At 44.3% G+C, this 21,213-nt stretch overlaps 1 protein-coding gene across 1 annotated transcript in view; it reads right to left on the bottom strand.

Moving 5' to 3' along the window:
• Positions 1 to 21,213, bottom strand: part of SYT6 (synaptotagmin VI) — a 38,337-nt gene that overhangs the window by 4,588 nt on the left and 12,536 nt on the right. Inside the window, exons 2-6 of the mRNA XM_010578609.1 lie at positions 12,140 to 12,476; positions 9,688 to 10,246; positions 3,824 to 3,944; positions 2,091 to 2,262; positions 1,287 to 1,437 (exon numbers count right to left, since the gene is read on the bottom strand). Of these exons, the coding sequence (XP_010576911.1) occupies positions 1,287 to 1,437; positions 2,091 to 2,262; positions 3,824 to 3,944; positions 9,688 to 10,246; positions 12,140 to 12,476 (1,340 nt within the window). The remainder of the gene's footprint in view (positions 1 to 1,286; positions 1,438 to 2,090; positions 2,263 to 3,823; positions 3,945 to 9,687; positions 10,247 to 12,139; positions 12,477 to 21,213) is intronic.

Genomic DNA, 21,213 nt, shown 5'->3' with positions numbered 1-21,213 from the left:
ATGTGTATTACCACTGTGATTTAAACTAAAATATTAATTGCCAGGTTCTCCCACTGGGTGTAATTGACCTGGATCCAGGAAGCGAGAATATTCCTCTGATAAACCCTTGCTCTGGACAGGGTCCTATGGCCACATTTCATCTACGATAGAGAAATGCCCACCAAGGGATGCAGCAGTAATGAAAACCATTGCAGAGCTCTGCTCGGGTGGCTGGCATCACCTCACATGGCGGCTGCTTACAAATGCTTGGAGAAAGAAAGAAGCCTGCAGAAGAAGCAGACCTGCCTCCGGGATGGGCACGTCTGAATTTCAGAAACCAGCCTGATGAATATGAGCTGGGTTGGAGAGCATGGAGCACAAACTGCTTTCTTGTTAGAGGAAAGAGCAGATTTCAAAGAAACATAGGGTTTGATGCATCCTAATTCAGACTACTGTGAATGATCACCAAGCCTAGTACCTGCATTCCAGTAGGCCTCAGTATCTGAATTTCAAGGGGAAAATAAGATGCTTTTTGTTATGTAGTCTGTGGCTTTGAGGGAAAATGCCTCCTTAGCCCCAGATACAATAGGAGGTTTTATTGCCTTTATTATACTATCACTGGCCACAAATGCTGGCTTTCTTTTCATACCTGCAGTGTCAATAGCATGCGTGCCATTTTCCACATCTCTCTCCTCCAGAATTTATGACCTAAATCAGGCAAAACCCAAAAAGAGGTCTATAGGAGCATGAGAAAATGGAGTGCAAGGAGGAAAAAAATGCTAGAGATGGTCAAAATGGTACCCAGGCATTTCAGCCCTATTTTATCATCTGGGGCTCCATCAAGTGAATCTCTTTCTCTGGAGATGCTTAGAGCAATTACATTTGTTCTATTTATTCTCCCTCAAAGGCTTGGAGATGAGTCAGCAGAAAAATCTTTTAGGATGAAAAAATTGAAACTTGAAATAGGCGATATCCCTGGACAATTTGTTCTGCAATCAGAACAGCATTCTCTTTCCTTACTGCTCCCAATCTCTAATTAAAAAAAAAAAAAAGAAAAAAAAAAAAAAAAAACCAATACAGTAACAGTCACATCTGTAAATACAGTCCCTTTCGTTCTTGCTTGCAAGCTCAAGGAGCTATTTCAAGACAATACAGAAGTGCTTGTTTTCTAGAGTTCATTTCTGGTGAGAAAATTCCCTCAGCTCTTGTCAGAAAATCCCAAGTGAGAGTAGAAGCTCTCTGAAAGCCTTGAACCAGCTCACTCATGCACAGTGCATGCATTAAAAGGAAAGAATAATGCCACACACCTCTTTGAAAGACTTCTTTACCTCCACTAATGGATGCCAGTGCGCGATGGGCTTGCGTGGGTATGCCAGCATCTCATTCCAGTGGTCTCTGCCCAGTCCTTCAGCATTGACCCCCACACGGCAAACCCCAATAATCTCGTTGTGACCCACTCTGAAGAACAGCAGAAAAGCAACATCTCGCTCAGACTGCCCATACACTGTCTAACCAAGACTTCTGACATCAAGTTACCACAGTGCCACAAGGCACAGTGCTAGTGAACATGGGCTGTCATATCTGCACGATGATAGTCAGGTCTTGTCTGCTAATGTCAGCACATGCAGCCCCCAGCACAGTGAGGCACTGCCGTCACCAGAAATAATTATAACAACTTTAAAAAGATTTGAACTGTAGATCAGTCCAGATACAGAATCTGGAAGGATGTGTGACATAGTGGTGTACACCAAGAATAAGTACAAGTTCAGTAATGGATAATCCGTGCACCAATTGCTGCTCAGAGTGAGACCATTTGCCTTCTAAAATGGGATGATGATTTGCAGGACAAGCAAATAGCAAAGGAGAACACGGTACTCACTCAGGAGAATGTCATAAAGCAAAGGACCAGCTTTACCATACTAACTATTCTAACAGGTAATTTTCTATAACCATAATTATCAATGACACTTTAACAATAAATCACTAGAGACAGATTGATGCCTCAGAGCTGTGCAATCAAGGCCCTGATACTAAGGAAAATGGCTAATGAGCAGGAAAACCTGCACCCAACGGGGTATTTTCCCTTCCCACTCTTCAGAGCCTCCACCTACCGATCATAATCCATGACGGAGATAAGCAGACTGACTTGATCCATGTTTTCTGGGGGAATGTCAAAGATTATTGCTTCATTGTAAGTGGGATTAAGTGTGTTTTTCTTTATGGTAGTTTTCTTCTTTTTCAGTCTTCGCCCATCACAGAGCAAAGACACTTTGACATATGGATCTGGAGAGGAAGAGATAGCAAAAGACCTTCTGTTTATGGAAATTTATTTTGTTACCATCACAATATAGAAACAGCATTATCAAAGGATGGGCTGTAAGTTACCATGAGCCAAAGGCACTCCTCAAATCTACTTTTAGAAAAAGGGATATCTGTGTACCAGTTGAATCCACCATTTCTCATACTGGTGTGAGTGCTGACATGAGGTTCAGGCACTGGAGAACCAGCACCACAGACTTCTTGGAGGGAAAAATCAGTCGTTTCCATCAGTTTTTCTGTGATAAGGGTTTGCAAGTGTAAGAAGGCCCCATCTCAAACCAAGAGCCAATATTCATCAGAAGATGATAGTGGGCACTGGGTACTCAGGCATTCTAGCTTACATTAATTGCATGGCCACAGACAGCAAACCTAGTGCTTTCTCTGAAGTAAAACTGTAACTTTTTCAAAATTTGCCTACCAGAGCAAACTGTAATGCAGCATTTTGACAATCAAAACAGGCAGAGGGGGCTATTTTACAGGGATCCTTTCCTGCACAGCTACCAAAACTATCCAACTGCTAACAATATGGAGCACAGTTACAGTGAGTAGGGGAATTTTAAAACCTGTTTTCCCAATGTCAGAGAGCAGCAGAAAGAAAAGGTATTAGGGCAGCTCTGTTTCACATGCTTTCCACTGGCTGATCATGGCAGAATGCCCTCAAGTTACAAATAGCTCCTGTTTGCTGTAACGGCTGCCCAGGCGATTTCAATGCATTTTCAAGTAACAGTAAACGTGCAATGTATTATTACAGAAACACTGAGCTGGCTTCATCTGAAGTCTCAATTCTCAGACATTTCATACAGCATCAAGCTCCAACTGAGTAGGAATATTTTCTGTGAAGATCTTTTAGTGTATTGTTACTGCCTTTTATACAAGTCACCAATGAAATTCAAATACTGTGATGTTGATCTCAGGAAAAGAAACTGCTTTTTATGTTGACATCCAGAATTTGTGCATGCTGAATTTGCAAGCCAGCTCTCTGGAACTGTGAATGCATACAGTCTTCAGGTGACTTTGATTCTATTGTTTGAGTACTGGCCACTGTACAGAGGAATGCACATTCACCTGGGTAAATCCCAGGTGGCCTACGATCCTTTCCTAATCTTGGAGTGAAATGATTGATTCTGGCTGCAGGGGGTTATCTGATCAAAAATGCCCTACTCACATAAAACTGCTAGGGTCAGTATCTGCAACAGATCTGCAGTGTCCAACCTAAGAGATGGATCAGAGCTTTGACCCTGCAAACCCTTCAGTGGGGATGGGAAACTGCTGGCAGTCTCCTTGACTAGTATATGCACGTATATAATCACCTTCCCTGGATTCATACCCTTGGGAATAGGTTTAAAAGATAATTCTACTTTTAAAATTTTGTTTGTACTTAAAACATGGACAAAGCTTTGTCAGATGTTTCCATGATGATATATCCTTGGCATCAAGAGACCTATGCCCGCTCTCCACTGAGGCCACCTTCAGGGCGGAAGAAGAAGTGTGGATGCAGTGGGGTCCTCAGCCACCGAGCACCTACCTGAGTAACCAGTGATATCCATAGCTTTGAGATTCCTGCATTTAATGACTGTTAAGGTGAGGCGACCTGCAGTTGGCAAATAACAAAGGGAAAACATGATCTCTCCCAGGTCCACGCTTTCCTTTAATAAAACAGAGAACACATGTATTGGAAACATGCAAGAACCAGCTAGGCTGCCTCCACCCTCCACCACAATGTTTCATGCAGGATTCATGCAGCACGCACACTGAAACAGGCTTTTCTCTATTCTGTGGTTTTCAAATGAATGACACTTTATTATATGGCGGTGCTTCCAGTGTATCCCAACATTATTTGGCTAAAAATGAATATAGGGAACAGGAAAAAAATGTGTGTCCAAATGTTACAGCTTCAAATCATAGTTAAGGATAATCTTCCACTGCTGTGGAAGCCGTAGTGGAGTATGTGCTCCCTATTGCAACATTACAGCTAATGCATTCCTCTTTTTCTGCTTCATTGCTTATGCAGAAGTGAAGTGATATCTAACACCACATGAAGGCCATTAAGGAAATCATATTAGTTATCATATTAGTATCAAGTTTTGCTTGAATGTACAGTATATATCTTCTAGTGCCAAGTGTGTGACACTAACATCTATTTCCTCAAATGGAGGGATGTAATACAAACACAGAGCAAGATCACAGAAAGGTGAGACCTTAACATGCAGCGGTGCCATGTTCTCTGGTTGTACACTGCAACAAAGTCAATGAGTGACTTTCTAGTACACCCAGTGCCTTCGGTTCAGTAATAGAGGTTTGTGGACTTCGTTGGTGCCTAATGTTTCGGCAGAGAATGCAGATCTCTCTGAGTTACACAGTGATTTTCTCTGAAGTTGAGCGTGAATTACTAGGTAGTTAGTTACGACCAGGGGGTCATAGCTTTAAAACAGAAGAGAACCATGAAGGCCCCCATTTAGTGGCAATTAAGCTTTTAGATTGTGACATGCTTACTATCATTTGGACCACCAACCCCTTTGAGATGCCTTCAAAGAGCTAACAAACGCAGTATGAGGCATGTACATGTATGTATATAAATAGTGAATTAACCAGCAGATGGCACTCAGAAACATTTTGTCATTTCTGGATTACACAGAGGCCAATACAATTTACTCTTTTAGTGCCCCATAAAATAACTTTTACACATCACTCTTAACACCTTTTGTACATGCAGCCTTATCTACTAAACCTCCTAAAAGCCCATTCCATCATTGCCTTGCTCATGGGAATTCAGGAAAAAAAAACCCCACAAACCCAAAGTATTATTTAAACTAGAAAGCATTATCATCTGAAGTCAGCAGAAAGATTTCCAAACACCTTCCAAAAATGGATTTAAAAAAAAATAAATCTTATTTTGTACATACAGATCCCACATCTGTAGAGCAAACAACCCGATTATTTTTGGAAACAGAGTGTTTGATTCATTACAATGGGATATAATGATCTGCTGAATAGAAATTGTAGCTGTTAGTAGTAGAGTGATGGAACTAGAAAGACAAGTAAATGCATTAGGCACTTAAAGCTTTGCTAAGTGTTAGGAGAATAGATCTTGTTGATGGATCAGATTTTTGCCAAATGATTTCCTTTTCGTTCTCTGGTAAGGCAAAGATTAGATATTTATTCCACTTAGACGTGCAGAATACTAATGAACATTATATAAAAGTGTTGATTCTTGACAAGACTTCACTTGACTAGCAAATAAATTGAAAATCTTCTCAAGCATAGAGCGTACAAAAGAAACAGTGGCAGCCAAATGTTTTCTGGACAGAACAATGTATGGCTAGACCTGTAAGTATCCAAACAAATGTTGTCTCAGAAGGTGCTATTTGTTGGTAAATAAAAGTTTAATACTCTCACTCACTCAAAGTTCCCACTCTGATCTCTTGCTCACCTTAATGAACCAATGGCATCCTAAACAGCTTTCCTTCCAATGTGACAAAATGGTCTCGAGTCACAGCCGCATAGTCAGTGACCAGTAATGAAGTATGTGGAAACATTTACTAAGTTATTATTCCTCTACCTTTAGTACCTCTTGACATGTCTACTGGGAGCTATATTTCTTGCTTCATAAGATATTACTAATGGTACCTTATTAAGGTACCAGGATCATTTTCATCACACATGAAAGAGCTTTTAGAGCCCCTGCAGCTTCTAACTTTTGACTGTATTTCAGCTACGGGACCTTGAATATAATGGGTGCGCTGGAGTCAGGCTGTTGTCTTGGAGATAGAGCAGCAATGAACAAAACCACTGAGCACTCCAAAACGTTTGGGAGTTTTACCTCTGGTGTCACCCGCACCCTGAGAGCTGAGCTGAGCTGCAGTTCTTGCTGCCTGACTCCAATGTGGCCAATTTTCAGAGGACAAGGAGCTCAGTATTTTATGGAGCCCCATTCATTTACAGTGTCTTAAAATGACCACTCAAAAATCGTGTGCTGGAAATTACAATTTGCTTTTTAAAACATGACACTTCTTGTTACTTTTAGAGATACGGTTCCTCTTTTAAGGTTAAATACTTTACATAACAAAGAGCCTGAAAAAATAACTGTGCACTGAGGAGGCACTTCGCAACAAGTGTCTGGAACCTGCTGCAAACACTGCCACTGCATCAGAACTAAGCTTGAGGACTGGGATTATACCTTTTCACTTAAGTGTCTCCAGCTCCAAACAGACACCGCATCTACCAGTCTTAGCTATAGACTTTACTGTCAATAGAAAAGAATTTAAAATAAATATTCTGAAGTTATGATTTGAAATGGTTGCTCTATTCCCAAAGAAATGAGCACTTGAATCTCACTGTGTGCTGGCTGCACTGGACACTGTGTCCACTGCACAGTGCAACAGCAATTGGCATCCAGACACCACACTGGGCTGGGTCTGTTCTTTCATTTGTTCTTTGGTCTGTGCTGGTTTGGGAGGGACAAGGGCAGGAAACCTTGGCCACAGATGTCAGAAAAAAGCAGCCCTATATGAGATGGTGAGAGCTCCCTCTGGGCATCATCTCACCTTCTATTCTTCTTGCACTGAGAGGACCTGTTCAGGGTATAAAACTAACATAAATTGTTCTCTGACCTCATTGTATTAGGTCAAGAGATTTTTCTTTGCAACGATAAATACAGGAGAGTAAAACATGTCCTGTGGGTACATTATTTTCTTGCAGATTATAGACATTGGGAAATTTCCAAAATTCATATCAGTACCTCTTAGGAAATAATGGAAGCTCTGAATCAATAACCTTTGCAGACTGGAAACCAAAAATGTTTCACTGATTCACGAGCTGTACAATCATTAATTGAATAGTTGAGTGCTAGCTATTTGAATAGCTTATATCATTGCTTAAGTACGTTCCTATCTTCTTACTCACATGATTGATCTAATGTATTATTAGTCAGAGCTTTCCTTGGGTATTATGAAAACTGTATTTACCCTTCTCGTTTTTGATTAAACAGAAATGTCCTTGGGTGTGTTACAACTGGCTAAGATGTACCAATATTGACCCATTACCAAAGAATGGCATAGAGAGAATGAGGGGACAGAGCCAAATGTGGCACTCGATGTTTCTGTGGCAGCTCTGCAAGACTGCTACACAATGCATCCTGGGCATGATGCTGGCTCTGCTCTTCTCACACCTTCTTTGGAGGCTTTTCCCTCAACAACGCTTCTGTTGGTGTCTCTCCACCTGTTTTTGTGGGATTTTTTTCCCCATTAAATTAGTTTACTTAGCTAGGAAAACATACACTATTTCTTGCAGAACCATCCCAGCAAAACACAGAACATACACAGGTTAAAAACTCCATAACTTTCTCCTGCAGCTTCGTGGGTTTTGTGCTTTTCCTCTAGACAGACCAAGTGTTAACCCTTCCCAGTTTCACTCCTGACCACAGGTCTTTTCCCCCCAGATTCTTCAGGCTTACCACACTCTTTATATGCTGATCATAAGGCAGGGAAAGGGAAACTCCCTGCCACCACACAAGTGAATTCACCCCAGGACTCAATACCATGGCACATCACAGCCAGCCTGGCAGGACTGAGAGAAAGCTGAGCCTCAGAGGCAGAGCAGATGCAAACGGGTAGATGCCTCCAAGAGGCATCTGCACGTGTGATGCACCTTGTTCCTCTCCTAGCAACCTTTTGCCAGGCGAATGGATGTGCCTGATGCCTTCTTGCCTCTTCGCCAGCATTGGTCTTTTCATAACCACCCATTAATCATAACAGACACGGCTATTTGTGGAGTGAAAGCCAAGAGCTGTAAACACCCTGCTAACTAATACTATTGACTTTCCTTGTGGTTGATCCTGTGCCTTCCTCCCACCCCGCTTGCAGGCAAGATGCTCAAAAGGCAACACTGCTCCCAGCAATGCCCTGGGGTACCTGGAAGGCATCACATAGATCTCAGTGTCCCTAGACAGGCATGGCAAAAGCTGTACTGCCACAGAAGCATGATGGCTGCTCTCGGTGCCCTGCCAGGGCAGCTGCTAGCCTGAGAGCTACCCACCAGGGCTAACACGCTGCTCGCACACCATATTCCCCACAGTGCCCGGGCCCTGCCGCACCAGGTCCCAGCTGCGGCACAACAGCAGCAACAGCAGTGCTGCACATGCATGTCAGACCTCACAGCTCTTTTAGAAAGACACTATGAAGACACTACAATGAAAGAACAAGCACTAATAGTAGTGACCAAGGGGTACAACTAGTGAGGAACATGGTACTGAGAAAAAAGCTGCAGAGAGTTAAAAAGCAAACGTCTTTTGATACTGCTGACCACAATGCAATAAACATTTCTATTATTTGGACAGTTCATTCCCCAACACAGAAAGCAGGAGAGCAAAGGTATGAGATGAGCTACAAAGGAAGTTGCAGGACAGATTTTTGCAAGTCACGGGGTTATGCCAATCACTAGGAAAAATTTGACAGGGCCCATGCTTTCAGCCACAGGGGTGAGGACATCTCATATTCCAGTTTCAGAAATAACAACATAAAATGACAAAGATGATGACTGACTTGGTGTCCAAATGTAAAGCAGTTCAATCTTTTGTTTGCCCTCAGAACCAGCCAGGTCATCCTGGGAGGACAGTGGAGGAGCAGACAGCTATTATGTAGAGGTTAATGTCATTGCTTCTGCACTCAGCGATCAATGTGAGAAGGTGGCTTCTCTTGCCAGCTACTTGCAACACTGAAAGTGGCTGGGACATTTCATTCTCTGATGCTTGGCTTCACTTTCAAAGGGAATTCAACAGAACTACTAAAAGACCCACATCAAGCTCTGGAAGAGTTGCCAGCAATACATCGGACAACGCTCTCAGTACAGTAAAGCCCAGTACCTCCGGTGGGTTGGTAGTGGCCCTCCAGAGATATTTCTTACTGTTATCATGTGCACGTGGCAGACAACCAGAACCTGAGGCCCTTCACTTGTCAATGGGAGGCCAGACAAGGAACATACTGAACCCCTCAGTTGTTTTTTAGCAAACCTGTTATCAGTGAGACTCGCTGTGGGTGAGATAACAGCAAGTCACTAAGTAAGGGGATAAAATTCCAGTAAACTGGGATTCTGGTAAAGCCAACAGGCTTCTGAGTACAACAGCCCTCACCACCCCTGCGTGCGATGGCTGTAGGTCCCCAGGGCTAACAGTACCATCTGCAGGGAGGCAATAAACCCATCAGCTGGCAGCTGTGCAGGACTTACCCCTTTAGGCAGTCCAGCCCTTTGGAGATTCCCAACCCATCCTGCCCTGGAGCTGCTCACCACACACTTGGTACCTGTCTGCCACACACACAGGTACCACTGGCACACTGCATCACCGCACTGCAAACGCTCCCTGGGCAGGGAAGACCCTCCAAAGCAGATACTCACCGTTGTTGCGTACTGAATGTCCTTCCAGATGGAAGTCTCCCGGGAAAGGTCTGAGGCCTCAAACAGGTTCTCTAAGATAACTTCTCCTATCATGTCATGTCTGGAGAACCTGTCAAAGTCAAAGACACTCAGGTGGAGCTTCCTGCTTGCCAGCTCCTCATGGGGCACAGGGAAGTGGAAGGACTCATCAAAGGTGGGATTCAGAGTCTTCCTGTGGACTCGTGTCTGGAACTTGCGCTTTCTGTCAGGCAGGAGGTAGATCTTCACATAGGGATCTGAGCTGCCGCAGAAGTCTTTGGCTGGCAAGTCAAAAGCCCTGAGAATTCGGACAGTCAGTGTCTCATTCTCATAGTCGTACTTGAGAGCGAAGTTAATTTTCCCACAGGTTTTTGCTGCCTCTTTCTTGGGGTCCTCAGAGTCAACAGATTTTTGCTTATAGAGTTCAGGCTTAATGCGACCGATGCTGGTTGGCTGCTCAGCCACAGCTGGTGGATCCATGCCGTAGTCCACACTGGATACGTGCATTTGCCGAGGAAGGTGCCTTTTGAAGGAGATGTGCCTGCAGGAGGAAGACATGACAGCTGCATGGTTTCACAAGGAGGTTTCTCTCCTTTTTCTCCCCTGGACTACTAAAGCTACAAAAGCAAGGAGAGCAGAAGAACGAGTGCAATAGGTGCTCCTGACCTCTGCACAGAAACCGCATATGTTATGGAAATGAACACTGAAGGGAACACCTCCAGTGGCCAAAGGAACCGATCCAGCAAATTTCCTAACTTTCAGAGTACTTGCAGCAAGCTGCATTTTTTCACCTGTTACACAAGTAACAGCCCACAGCTAAGTATATGAGACGCAACAACTCCTTAACCAAGCCATAGACAACCCAGTTTGGAGACCTATTCCCACCCTCAGTCCTTACACTTCCAAGATACTGACACTAAGTTTCCCTCAGGCAAAAAAAACCTTTTAAAATGAGACAACCACAACCAGCTCAGGAAGGTAGGTTTTATTCTGGGTATTGCTGCTTCCAAACTTCTCCAACAGACTCTCATCAGAAACCAATAGATAATTCTTGACAGGGAAGAATGCACAGCCTCATCTGGAAGCTGTCTCTTGCCTTGAGCTCCCCTTCAGCACAAGGGAAACTGTATGTAAGCAAAGCTTTACCCAAGCAAAGCATAAAAGCTTTCTGTGGACTCATGGCATCATTTCAGATTATCTGGTGTTTACAAGAGCAGTATATGGAGTTATTTAACCATACGAAGCACTTGTACAGCCAGAGCATTAGCTTTTGATGATACATGGTGCTTAGACACCTCACTTCTCCTTGGCAGGTTCCTCAAAGGCATTTTGGCCTGGGCTAGGCTGGACTGTGAGTCAGAGACCCCAAACAGCTGAGATTGTTCCCCAGCGTCCCCAGGTCTGGCTGCCTGCCTGTGGTTCATGCTGGGCTCTTTCGCTTGAGAAAGTGGGTTTGAAACCTTCCCACATACAACCAAGTCCCACTTTCTCCTAATTCAGATAGGCTGAGCTTTTGTTTTCTCCTCCATTGGAAAGGTGTAATAAAAGCAGAATGAGTGTGTGCATGACAGAGAGGCAATCCAAAAAGCAGTGCAGTTAAATAAAAGAGTATGTGGCACAGTTGCAGGTGACACCATGTTGATTTTAACTCCAGCTTCTTCAGACAGAAGGCTCTGATCGGTGCCTTATTAATTCTGCAATACTGCAGCCAATTTTCTGAGCAATGTCTGTTTTCGCAGTTGCACTCTTGTACACATCACGGGCATGGCCAACAAAGCAAGCAGAACTGCTGGGGCACAGCCAGGACCCTGCGATCACCTTTTCCTGTCCCAGTTTCACAGCCTTTTGTGTCCAGTAAGAGTACCGTATTTCTCAGTATTCTTGCCGAGAAGATGTCCCAAGGTTCATACAGCCTTATCCTGATTTACTGAGTATGATGTTGACATCTCTGTCCCTAGCTGAGACAGAGACACGCACTGAGCACAAGCACTGAGCACAGCTGGTTCTAAGCTTGAGCAGTGAGCGATATGTCAATTCTGCTTATCTAATTGTTTCTGCTAGGAGCCACAACAACAAGAGAGAGCAAAAGGGTCTAATTCTGTCTGACAGCATACCATCATTGATACTTCAGCCTGCCTCTCATGTTGGAGCAAAATTAAAGTGGCCAAAGCATACTGACGGCTTGACACAATGAGGTCAAGTCACAGTAATAGGGCTTGAATCCTTGATTTTTTTAAAGGGGCCTACGGTAAGCCAGTCTTAACACATTAACTGGTTAATGACCAATCTTTGGAAAGTAATCCAGCATGTAAGTGGGAGTGCTTTCTTTAGCCTCCCTGAAGGTATCTGAACCTCAGGCTCCATTAAACACTTCTCCCGCTCTGCCAGCCGCCCCAAGGCGCAGCATCCCTGCAGAGCACTGCCTCCCGCTCACCTGGTGGAAGACGCAGGCTCCGTTGTTTGCCTCTGGATCCGCGTGCGTCGCATTATGTGGTCTTTCATGGACATCTGGACCTCTGCAGGGATGTCTGGTGATGTGTGGCTGATCTTCACCGCTGCCTCCAGGAAACTTATGGCACCCGTGTCCTTGAGCTTGTCTGCCATGTTCTCCTTATTGCAGCCTGCCTCGCTCTGCAAGACGGCCAGGTTAGAAGAAATGGCCTTGTTCCTCCAGGGAACCCAGCACAGCTTCCAAAAGAGAAACAGAAAAACTGCCACCAGGGCCAGTCCACACACAATAACTATCACTGCAAGGAGGCTGACGGAGAGCTCTACAGAGGGAGAGAAGACAACAGCGACAGGGAGAGGGGAGGAATGGGAAAGGAGAAAAGAAAGGGAAAGAAAAGAAGGGTGGTGAGAAAGCTGTAAGTAAAGGGAAGAAATGGTCCAAACTGACTTATATCATGACTAATGGAGAGCTCTTAGCAGCTTCTGCAAGCAAGAGTCAAACCCAAGTGAGCATCCCCTGAGAGATTTGGGACCGCTTCCTGCCCCAGACACATCTGGGGAGAAATGGGTGTCTCCAGATGGCCAGAGCTATGACGTTTTATACCACAATGCTTAGACTGGCCATAAAATATCATCCTTGGTTTGTTTTGTGGTATTGGCAAACTGCTGAGTCTGAAAGTGAGAAGATTTGCAGAACTGCATGATAGAAACAAGCTTCAGTGCTGTACTGGCAGAAACAGCCTTTTTGCTTCATACCACAGGTGTTCAGACACTATATTTAAAAAATCTATCTATCTACCATGATCCTGATAGTAGATTGTTGTTGTACTATCAATGCTCACATCTTGTCCAGATGTGCCCACCGGGAATAAAAAGTAAATACCAATACAATTAAAAAAAAAATAAATTACAAGCTGCTGATGCAGTGAAACCAAACATAGAAGGAGGCTGTACAGCAAGTACTACACATTCTTCCTTATTCTGAATAGCACAGAAGCTGTATATGTTCTCTGACTCTCTGAGTCACTTCTACCTCATATGCTATGTATTTCAGCATTTAATTTTTTTCTGGAGAGGAAAGAGCTTCCATATCTACAGCTGAAGAATCAGGAAAAAAGGAAGATAGATAGATAGATGATCTAGGCTGTGAAATTATTCACAGCACCTCAAAAAGTGAAAACATTGGCTATTTTTAGTTCTTTTCTTACAGTGTCTTAATTCCCAGATTCCCACCCAAGCCAAAATTCCAAGAGTTCAAAATCACAAAGAATACCGGTCCCTGAAGATGAAAACAGGTTTTGCTCTGGAGTTAAGTCTGCAGTGACAGGACTATGGACGATTCAGTCAGTCACAGATTGCTGTGAGTTCACAGAAAATTACTTGATTGCCTGCTGTGTTATTGTAGTGACCAGTAAAGCCATACTCCTTAAATTACCTAAGTGCAAGACAGGACAGAAAGACAAGCAAAAAAAAAATCAAACCCTCCAAAAGTTTGTACAGAATAACCATTGCCTCTTACTTGCCTCTATCATTGTGTATGCTTGGACCATAAATGTTTTGCGGCGCCACATGAAACAGACAGCAGCTACTTAATTCGCTGCCTGAGACCTGTGGAACAGGGCCAGTGCCCTGTGTATTTCTGAATTGTGTAAGTAGTCACAACTAAAATGACTCTGAGCAAGTATAACAAGCCTCTCGTAAAATTAACTGACAGGAGGCAGGAGTGGGTGTAGCTGCTAGAAAGCAATCATGTCATGTGTGGAAGAGGCTCAGCAGGACACGGCTGCTCTTCTCCTGCAGCACGGGGCCGGTTCCCAAACCGGGGCTGAGCCCCCTGCTCCCCTGGAGCGGAGCCCGTGCCGGGTGGGAGGCGTGGGATGGCGGCCCTGCCGCAGTGGCCCACAGCTCGCACCACGCAGCGGGACACGGCCGTCGGTGGCAGCACCCCAAGGAAGGGACCTGGGTCTGGTCCTCCTCTGCCGGGTCTGCACAGCCTCCCGGGGCAGAGCGGCACAGAGCGGTCCTTTGTCCCAGCTGGTTAAGGCCAAGGTTCACGGCTGCAGACATGAGTATTTCGGTTTTGTCCATGTGAGCTGACAGCACCTCTCTGAATCATGTGTAAATGTACTTAAGGCAAACACCTTCTCACCTCCATGAGCTCTAAGAAATTCTAGACTCACTCAAAAACTGCATTTAAAACAATCATCTCCCACAAACACTGTCCTTACCAGGCAGTTCAGCTCTTAGGACATAAACTGGGAAACTCACATCTGTGCTTCATCATAGCTACTATAAACGTGATCCCTGACATATGCTTTACCTTAAATAGAAGCCATAAGGCCTTCTGGTTCCTTTACTCACATAGTTTAGTTTTGTACAGCTGTAATAAGACATTTAATGTTTAAGGCTGAGAGAATCTATGAAATATGAGGAAAGACTAAATTTTATCTTGACAAAATAGCTGAATTTAAAAATTATTTTAAAAACAAAACAAAACAAAAAACCCAACAACCATTGATGAACTATATAACAGCAAAGTGTTCAGGAACCCATTTATATCATCAAACTTTGCTAACATGCTATCCGAGAATACAACAGCTACTATATATTTAGGATTTTTGCATCAGTTCTTATAAGTGAAATCTCAAGGAAGCATCAGACACAAAATGCGACATCTACACTGGAACAAGGCAGTTCTGCTGAACACCTGGGAAACCATCTGTTGTTTCTGATATCCCAGAGGAGATGCACTGGTTTTCCACAAAATTACGTAGCTTAGCAAATCCACTAACAGCTTGAGGCAAAAATTCCTGACTGCCCACAGCTTCTTTGACTCAAAATGAAGGGCTGGAACCTGCCAGCAGGTGCAGATGGAAAGAATAAATGCCATCCAGAAGTTTTTGCAACTTTTCCTCTCCCTCACCAGCTCCCCGTACAGGTCAGACTGCACCATTTATTTTCTGCTGTAGCTCCAAGGTGGAAATACAGATCACTACTGGGGTGAATAAATAGGTCCCGTCTTATTCAATAATAAATAGGATTGTACAAGTAAGCGGTGGAGCTTCCTTAGAGATTTGGCTAAATGTATTCTCACCAAAGCAGAGAGCTCAGAGGTTACACTTTCCTATACTTTATGTCTTGGAATTGTGCCCAGGAAACTCAGTGTCAAATAGTTTCATAAGAAAACTTAAGAACCTGGACTTCTTGCAAATATGTCTATGTTGTTACAAAGGAAATAGTTGCGGTGCAGAATCTATCACTGCTGGGATTCGTTACATGACAGAAAAGTTTCAGTTAAGATAATTCTGTCCATTCAAAGAAGTTATACAGCATGCATGACTCTGCTTGCACACTAGAGTCATTAATGGAAAAACATCAGAAATAATCAGTTATCCCTTCTGAAAACCTGTTGCCAGCTTGAGAAAGATCTTAGTTCATCTCGCTTCTTGCTGAGCTGGCATTCATAATGTATTTGACAGGATTCACAGATACTTTTATGCATGACCTCCTACTCTTTCCTCTGACAGCTCACATAAAACACAAATAGAAGGGATCAGGATTTTACAGACATTTTTAAAGCATCTGCCTGGGAAGAATATTGGTTTGTCTGAAGATGACATTGAATTCCCTAAGACTTTTTCGTGACTTATTAAACTTAAATATCAGTTGGACAGAGTTGACCTTAATTGATTTAATGAGCTTTCTCTTATGAATTTGAAAATACCAGTTACTTTTAAAAAAATACCTAGTATTCAAAATGTTATGCTTTAAATGTCCTTTAACTTACACAAAACTGTAAAAACAAGGTAATTCCTCATCTAACAGAAAATGCCCCAGGGCCAGAGGTTGCTTGGATATTCCTGGCATGGATGGAGGTAAGGCCTGTTCCCCCAAAGACTTCTCCAAAGACAGAACAGACCAAAAGGACACCTCAGCCCAGGGGAAAGATTAGCTCATTTGTTTATATTATCCCGCCCTGTGCAACGTTTGGAGCCAAGGCTTCCTGAGTGGAGGGTAAAGAAGGATGTGTCTGCATCCAGCAGTAAGGAAGGGCTCTGTCTAACGCAGACCAGCACAGGAATAGTTCAGCTTCTGCTTTACCGAATGTTTCCCATGCTGCAGCCAGCTCGCTGGAGCCCCCCAACCGCTCGCAGCATCGCCATCCTTGACAAGGGACAGAGGCATGTTGTCGCTCTGAGAAACATCCCATCTGAGGAAAAATAAAAGAACTATGCTTCTATTCTATTCTCCTCTAAAAAATAACAGTGAGTTATTTGTCACTTTGTTATCAAGTAAGTAGGGCCCTAGAAGTGCAGAGCGGCTTCAGCCATTCCTCACCCTGGTCTTATCTAACTCAGTGCTGGTACCTCACCCTAGCCCAGCTCCCTTGAGAGACACGGGAGAAATTGCCATGTCGGAAAATGGATTTTATTACAACTTGTAATTGAAAAGATAAAGCTTAAAAGGAGGAGGTGAAAAATACAAATTAACACAGCTATTTTCCAGTCTCACTCCCCTGGGGGAGCAAGAGCTGCTTCCCAGAGGAACCCTCAGCTGGAAACTGCTTTTGGCTATAGAGCAGCAATGATGAAGCTCTCGCATGACTAACAAGGAGGGAGGGGAGAACAAGCAGCAGGAAAGACATGGATATGGACATGAACATTTACCTGCATGAGCTGATATGCTTAGGATAAGTCACGAAGCTGTTATTCACCTGGTGGAACAGAGACAGCTCCTTTAGGGATGGTCTGCCTCACTTATAAAGGTCTTTTTGAGGCAGAGGTTTAGCATGGTATTGTAAAGCAAAAGAGCAATAGTGAATTTGTGACCCCCCCACTATGTTTTCATGTGCACCTGAACTCCTTGGAGAACTGAGACTTTGTCCCAATCCCTAGAGACACAATGCACTATGACATGCCACAGCAATGTCCCAGAAGTCAGCCAGCACCAGCAGTCCTGGTCCTTCACTGCAAAGCAGAGACATTCACCAAAAGCATTTCCACACCAGGAGAAGCGGGGAAAGGCTCCTCTCAGCCAGGAATGAGCTTTAGATAAGTTGTGCCACAGATTCCCCATGAGAGCAGCTGATGGAGAGAGAAACAGAGCTTTCTAAACCAGAAAGCCACTTGCCGCCAGGACAGACACGAGCACATCCATGGGAAGGCCCATGGATCACGGTCTTTGCTCTACTTTTCTTCAGTGAACAGGAGAAAGCAAGCCATACCTGAGAGGCTAATGATAAATGATCATTTATCACCACTTATGCAGTAGGTGGTACTGTGAAACATCAAAATTGAGTCAACAGAGATGCTGATGTCCCACCCCTGCAGCCTGGCTTAAGGGAAAAATAATGAATCAAATTCTTCACAGACAGTATAAACAGCTTAGACCAACTTGTTACAAAAACAACACTGCACTTTGGTTTTCTTGCAGAAGGAGCAGTTACGTATCTGCGAAGAAAACAAGGATGAGGGCAGTGAGAAGCTGGCTGGGTGATGCTCAGGAGCTGTGCAGCCCACGACTGTCCCTCTCCCATGGTAAAGGACAGCAGGGTAGCACCGTGCTCCCAGAGCCATCAGGAGCAGTGGCAAGACCAGCACGACAACAGGGACATGCAGGGACACCCCAAGGCAGTGGCAAGGGACACAGACTGAGAGACCAGATCATATTCAAGCATTTAAATACAAACAAGTTCCATGATGGTGAATATTTGGCAGAGGACTCAAGCAGTGAAATGCTCTTTGACAGAATGATCTCACTGCAGAAAAGACCTGAAGCCGGCAGTGAGCAATGGGGATGCCAAGTGCACACAGGAGACGGTCTGAAACCTATCAACTTTACCAGAAAACAATCTCATTTCTCTTTTGACTTGACTTCTTGGTTTGTGTTTTTACTATTTTTTGTAACATCTAAAAACCTTGCTATTGAATCTTACAACAAAGCTCATAGAATGCCTCAAAACTATAAAACTTCTGAGAAGGTCGCTACTTTCTACTGCCTTTCAAATAAAAGATGACACGGGCCAAGGCAGGACAAAGAAACAGTGGAGCAATTTAAAACTGTAAAGCTAAAAGCAAATTTAGGAAAGGAGGGTCATTTCTTGGTTCGTCCAGCCTCTCTCTTGCCCCAGTACCCATGCACTTGGAAAGCAGCTCATCAGTACAACCATCCATTTTGTTTCATCTTGGATGGGAACTAATTAAGAGAAGAAGGCAGAACTACCTTTCAGCTTTATGTCCCTGATGACTTCATAATACCCAAACTGAGTTACCAAGGGGGATAATTAGCAAAGTCCAAACAGAAAACGATTAATAATATGACAAAGCCATGATTACAACAGTCTATTAACTGCAAGACAATACTGGTCTAATTATGGCAACATTGACTTTTATTACTGTGAAGTAGCTTGCATTATCATTAAAGAGATTCATGGATAACTCTGAGTTTAATGTGAAGAGTTATATTTAATATCTTGAAGATGTAATTTAGCTTTCCTTCCACCCACTCCCCACAGAGAAAACAAAATACGTTTGATGGCTCGCTCAGCACTCCAGCATCTATTAGTCATTCCAGCTACCTGTTGGATTTAAACAAAGTTTGAATACCACTAGTGGAAGTTCAAGGGGGCTGAAAAAATTAAATGCTACAGGCTGAAGCCCTGCATGGGGCCAGGCTCATGCTGGAGGAGCTCAGCTGCAGTGGCCACCAGGACCTGTGCCACTGACTCAGCGGTCCCCTTCCCAGGGCCCCTCGGCACCTGCAAGAGGACAGATGCATTTCTGCAGGTCCTGGAGCTCCCTCAGCACAGCCCCCTCACTGAAGCAGCAAGGGCACTGTGACCTGACTTTCTGCTGAGGTTGGGCACTGGCAGCACTGCCACCATGGCACAATTGGTCCCACAGCTCTGTCACCATGCACAGACCCAGACAAAGCCACTGACCTGATCCTGCCGAGATCAAATGGACATCTTCCCTGTGAGAGGTTCTTACTGGTAAGCTTTCTGGTGGCCAGTGGAAAATCTTAGTATCAGGGAGAGCTCTGGCTGGTTTGTTCCCCACTAGGTTTCTTTCAGCTGAAAAAGCAGCCCCCAGCTATTCTGAGCTGTGGCTTGGAGCATGTAACATCTTGCCACAGCAAATGCTCCTGGAAGAGGAGTTACAGGAGATGGCAGAGCCCAGAGGTAGGGTGTGATGGTGATGTACCTTAACCTCGCTTGTACTGGCAACTGGTTTTCCAGTGTAATATATCCACCAATGCTCATACCACATCAGGAGATATTTCCAGGCTTCTCTGTCCATTTTTGCTACATTTTTCTATTGCAACAGTGCTTGTGAGAATATATTGTTCTATTTCTGTAGGGCTTTGTAGAGATCACGCATTCAAATGATGGATTACTACAAGAGTTACTGCTGGAGGAGAAGACAGGCAGCTCTAGGGCTAAAAAAGACCATGTGAGGCACCCACCAACTGCTGAACTGATTTCCTCTCAGTTGAGAAACATCAGCAATGTAAGTCTGATTAGCTGAGGGATGGAAATCAGGCATGAGAAACTGTAGTGAATCTTGGACGCCTGAGGCAGGGGCAGAGGGGAGCACAGGACAACAGTGGGGGAAAAGGAAGAGGTTGCCATCAAATCCTAGCTATAGTCATGTTTATTTAGCAATGCCGTTCAGCTTTGAAGCTTTACAGAGGAATGAGCAGGGACAGGATGGAACAGAAACCAAATGTTAAACCAAGGCAGCAGCACAGCATCCAGCAGCACCACAGCCAAAACCAAAACATGAACCACAGCAGAGCAAGGGAACTACCCCTTCGGGAATACAGCTCTGAACAAATCCTGCAAGGCACCATGGAGTGCAGCAGCAAACAGAGCACAGGAATTTTTTAAAAGGAAACTGGCTGTCTTATAAATCATGAAATGTGTGCTGGGTGAGAGGTGAGCTGCAGTGCAGCAGCGCGTAATTCCTGCCAGCTCCTTATCCCCTCCCCAAGCATGCCACAGCCGTGGGAATGGTAACAAAGCAAACAGTAAAGATTGGATTGTCCCTGTCACCCAACACAGCTTCGGTTCTTGTACCAGCAAGCAGCTCTACTTAACAGAGCCCACAGCTAAGTGGGCACTGGGGTCTGCAGAGAACATGACTGCAAGAGGGAAGCATTGCAAGCCTGCTCACTAATTGCCTCTGTTTGCTGGGATGATGTCCAGTGTGCCAGTCCTCTGCTGATGTCTTCATTGTCACGTCTTCAGGCCTACTCGCTGCCATTTGGTTGTCATTTGAAACTTCAGCAACACTTCTTGATTTACTGGTTGTGTTCTCTAGGCAGCTATGAACTATAGGAACATGTCCTGAAATATTCTTAAGCTAGACAAGTCATTAGCAGCTGTCACTTCAAAGTCTAACTGCAGTCAATTTGCTTTTCACAAGCAGCCTAGCAGCACAGGAGCTGGATGTGTTGTGAAGCACTGCAGCAGGGACTGCTGCTCAAACAAGATCACAGAGGTGTGGGTCATTAGTGAGGGGAAAATATTTCATCGAGTTCTCAGCAGATGCTGAAGGACCAGGTCAGAAAACAATTATGGATTGAGCAGAGCTTCCATCGTCCCTCAGACGTTATCTCATGCTGTGGGTGGTGATAAGGGTTGCAGAGCAGCCCCCATGTAGCAGCAAGTCAGGCAGCAAGACCCGGAGAGCACTGGGGATATCTATCAATCACCTGCAGGTCCACAGGTTACGAGTCCATTTTCTTAGACCCTCCAAACTGCTCCTATCCAGGGAGCGATCCAAGCAACAGGAGCAAGTGTCAGCTGCCACTTATGGCTCTGCCTGCATCTCCTGACACCCTGCTCAGACCAACAGGAGCTTGGCTGCTTGTCAGGTTCCCTTGCAGGAGGACAGGGAGCGTCACCTGGCTGAGGACAGTGCTGCATCCTTAGAGTATGTAGGAGAGGAAAATGAAGTCACAGAAATATTTGGTACCACAAACCATCTAGAGGCAAACAAATCAGGGTGTTCTTGTCTATTCACAATGTAAGTAAAAATTCACTGATTATTCCTCTCA

This window comes from Haliaeetus leucocephalus, unplaced genomic scaffold (genome assembly GCF_000737465.1).
Source record: "Haliaeetus leucocephalus isolate CR32 unplaced genomic scaffold, Haliaeetus_leucocephalus-4.0 Scaffold68, whole genome shotgun sequence".
NCBI classification, from domain to species: domain Eukaryota; kingdom Metazoa; phylum Chordata; class Aves; order Accipitriformes; family Accipitridae; genus Haliaeetus; species Haliaeetus leucocephalus.
The sequence above is the reverse complement of the archived record's forward strand: the minus strand, read 5'-3'. Positions and strand labels throughout refer to the sequence as shown.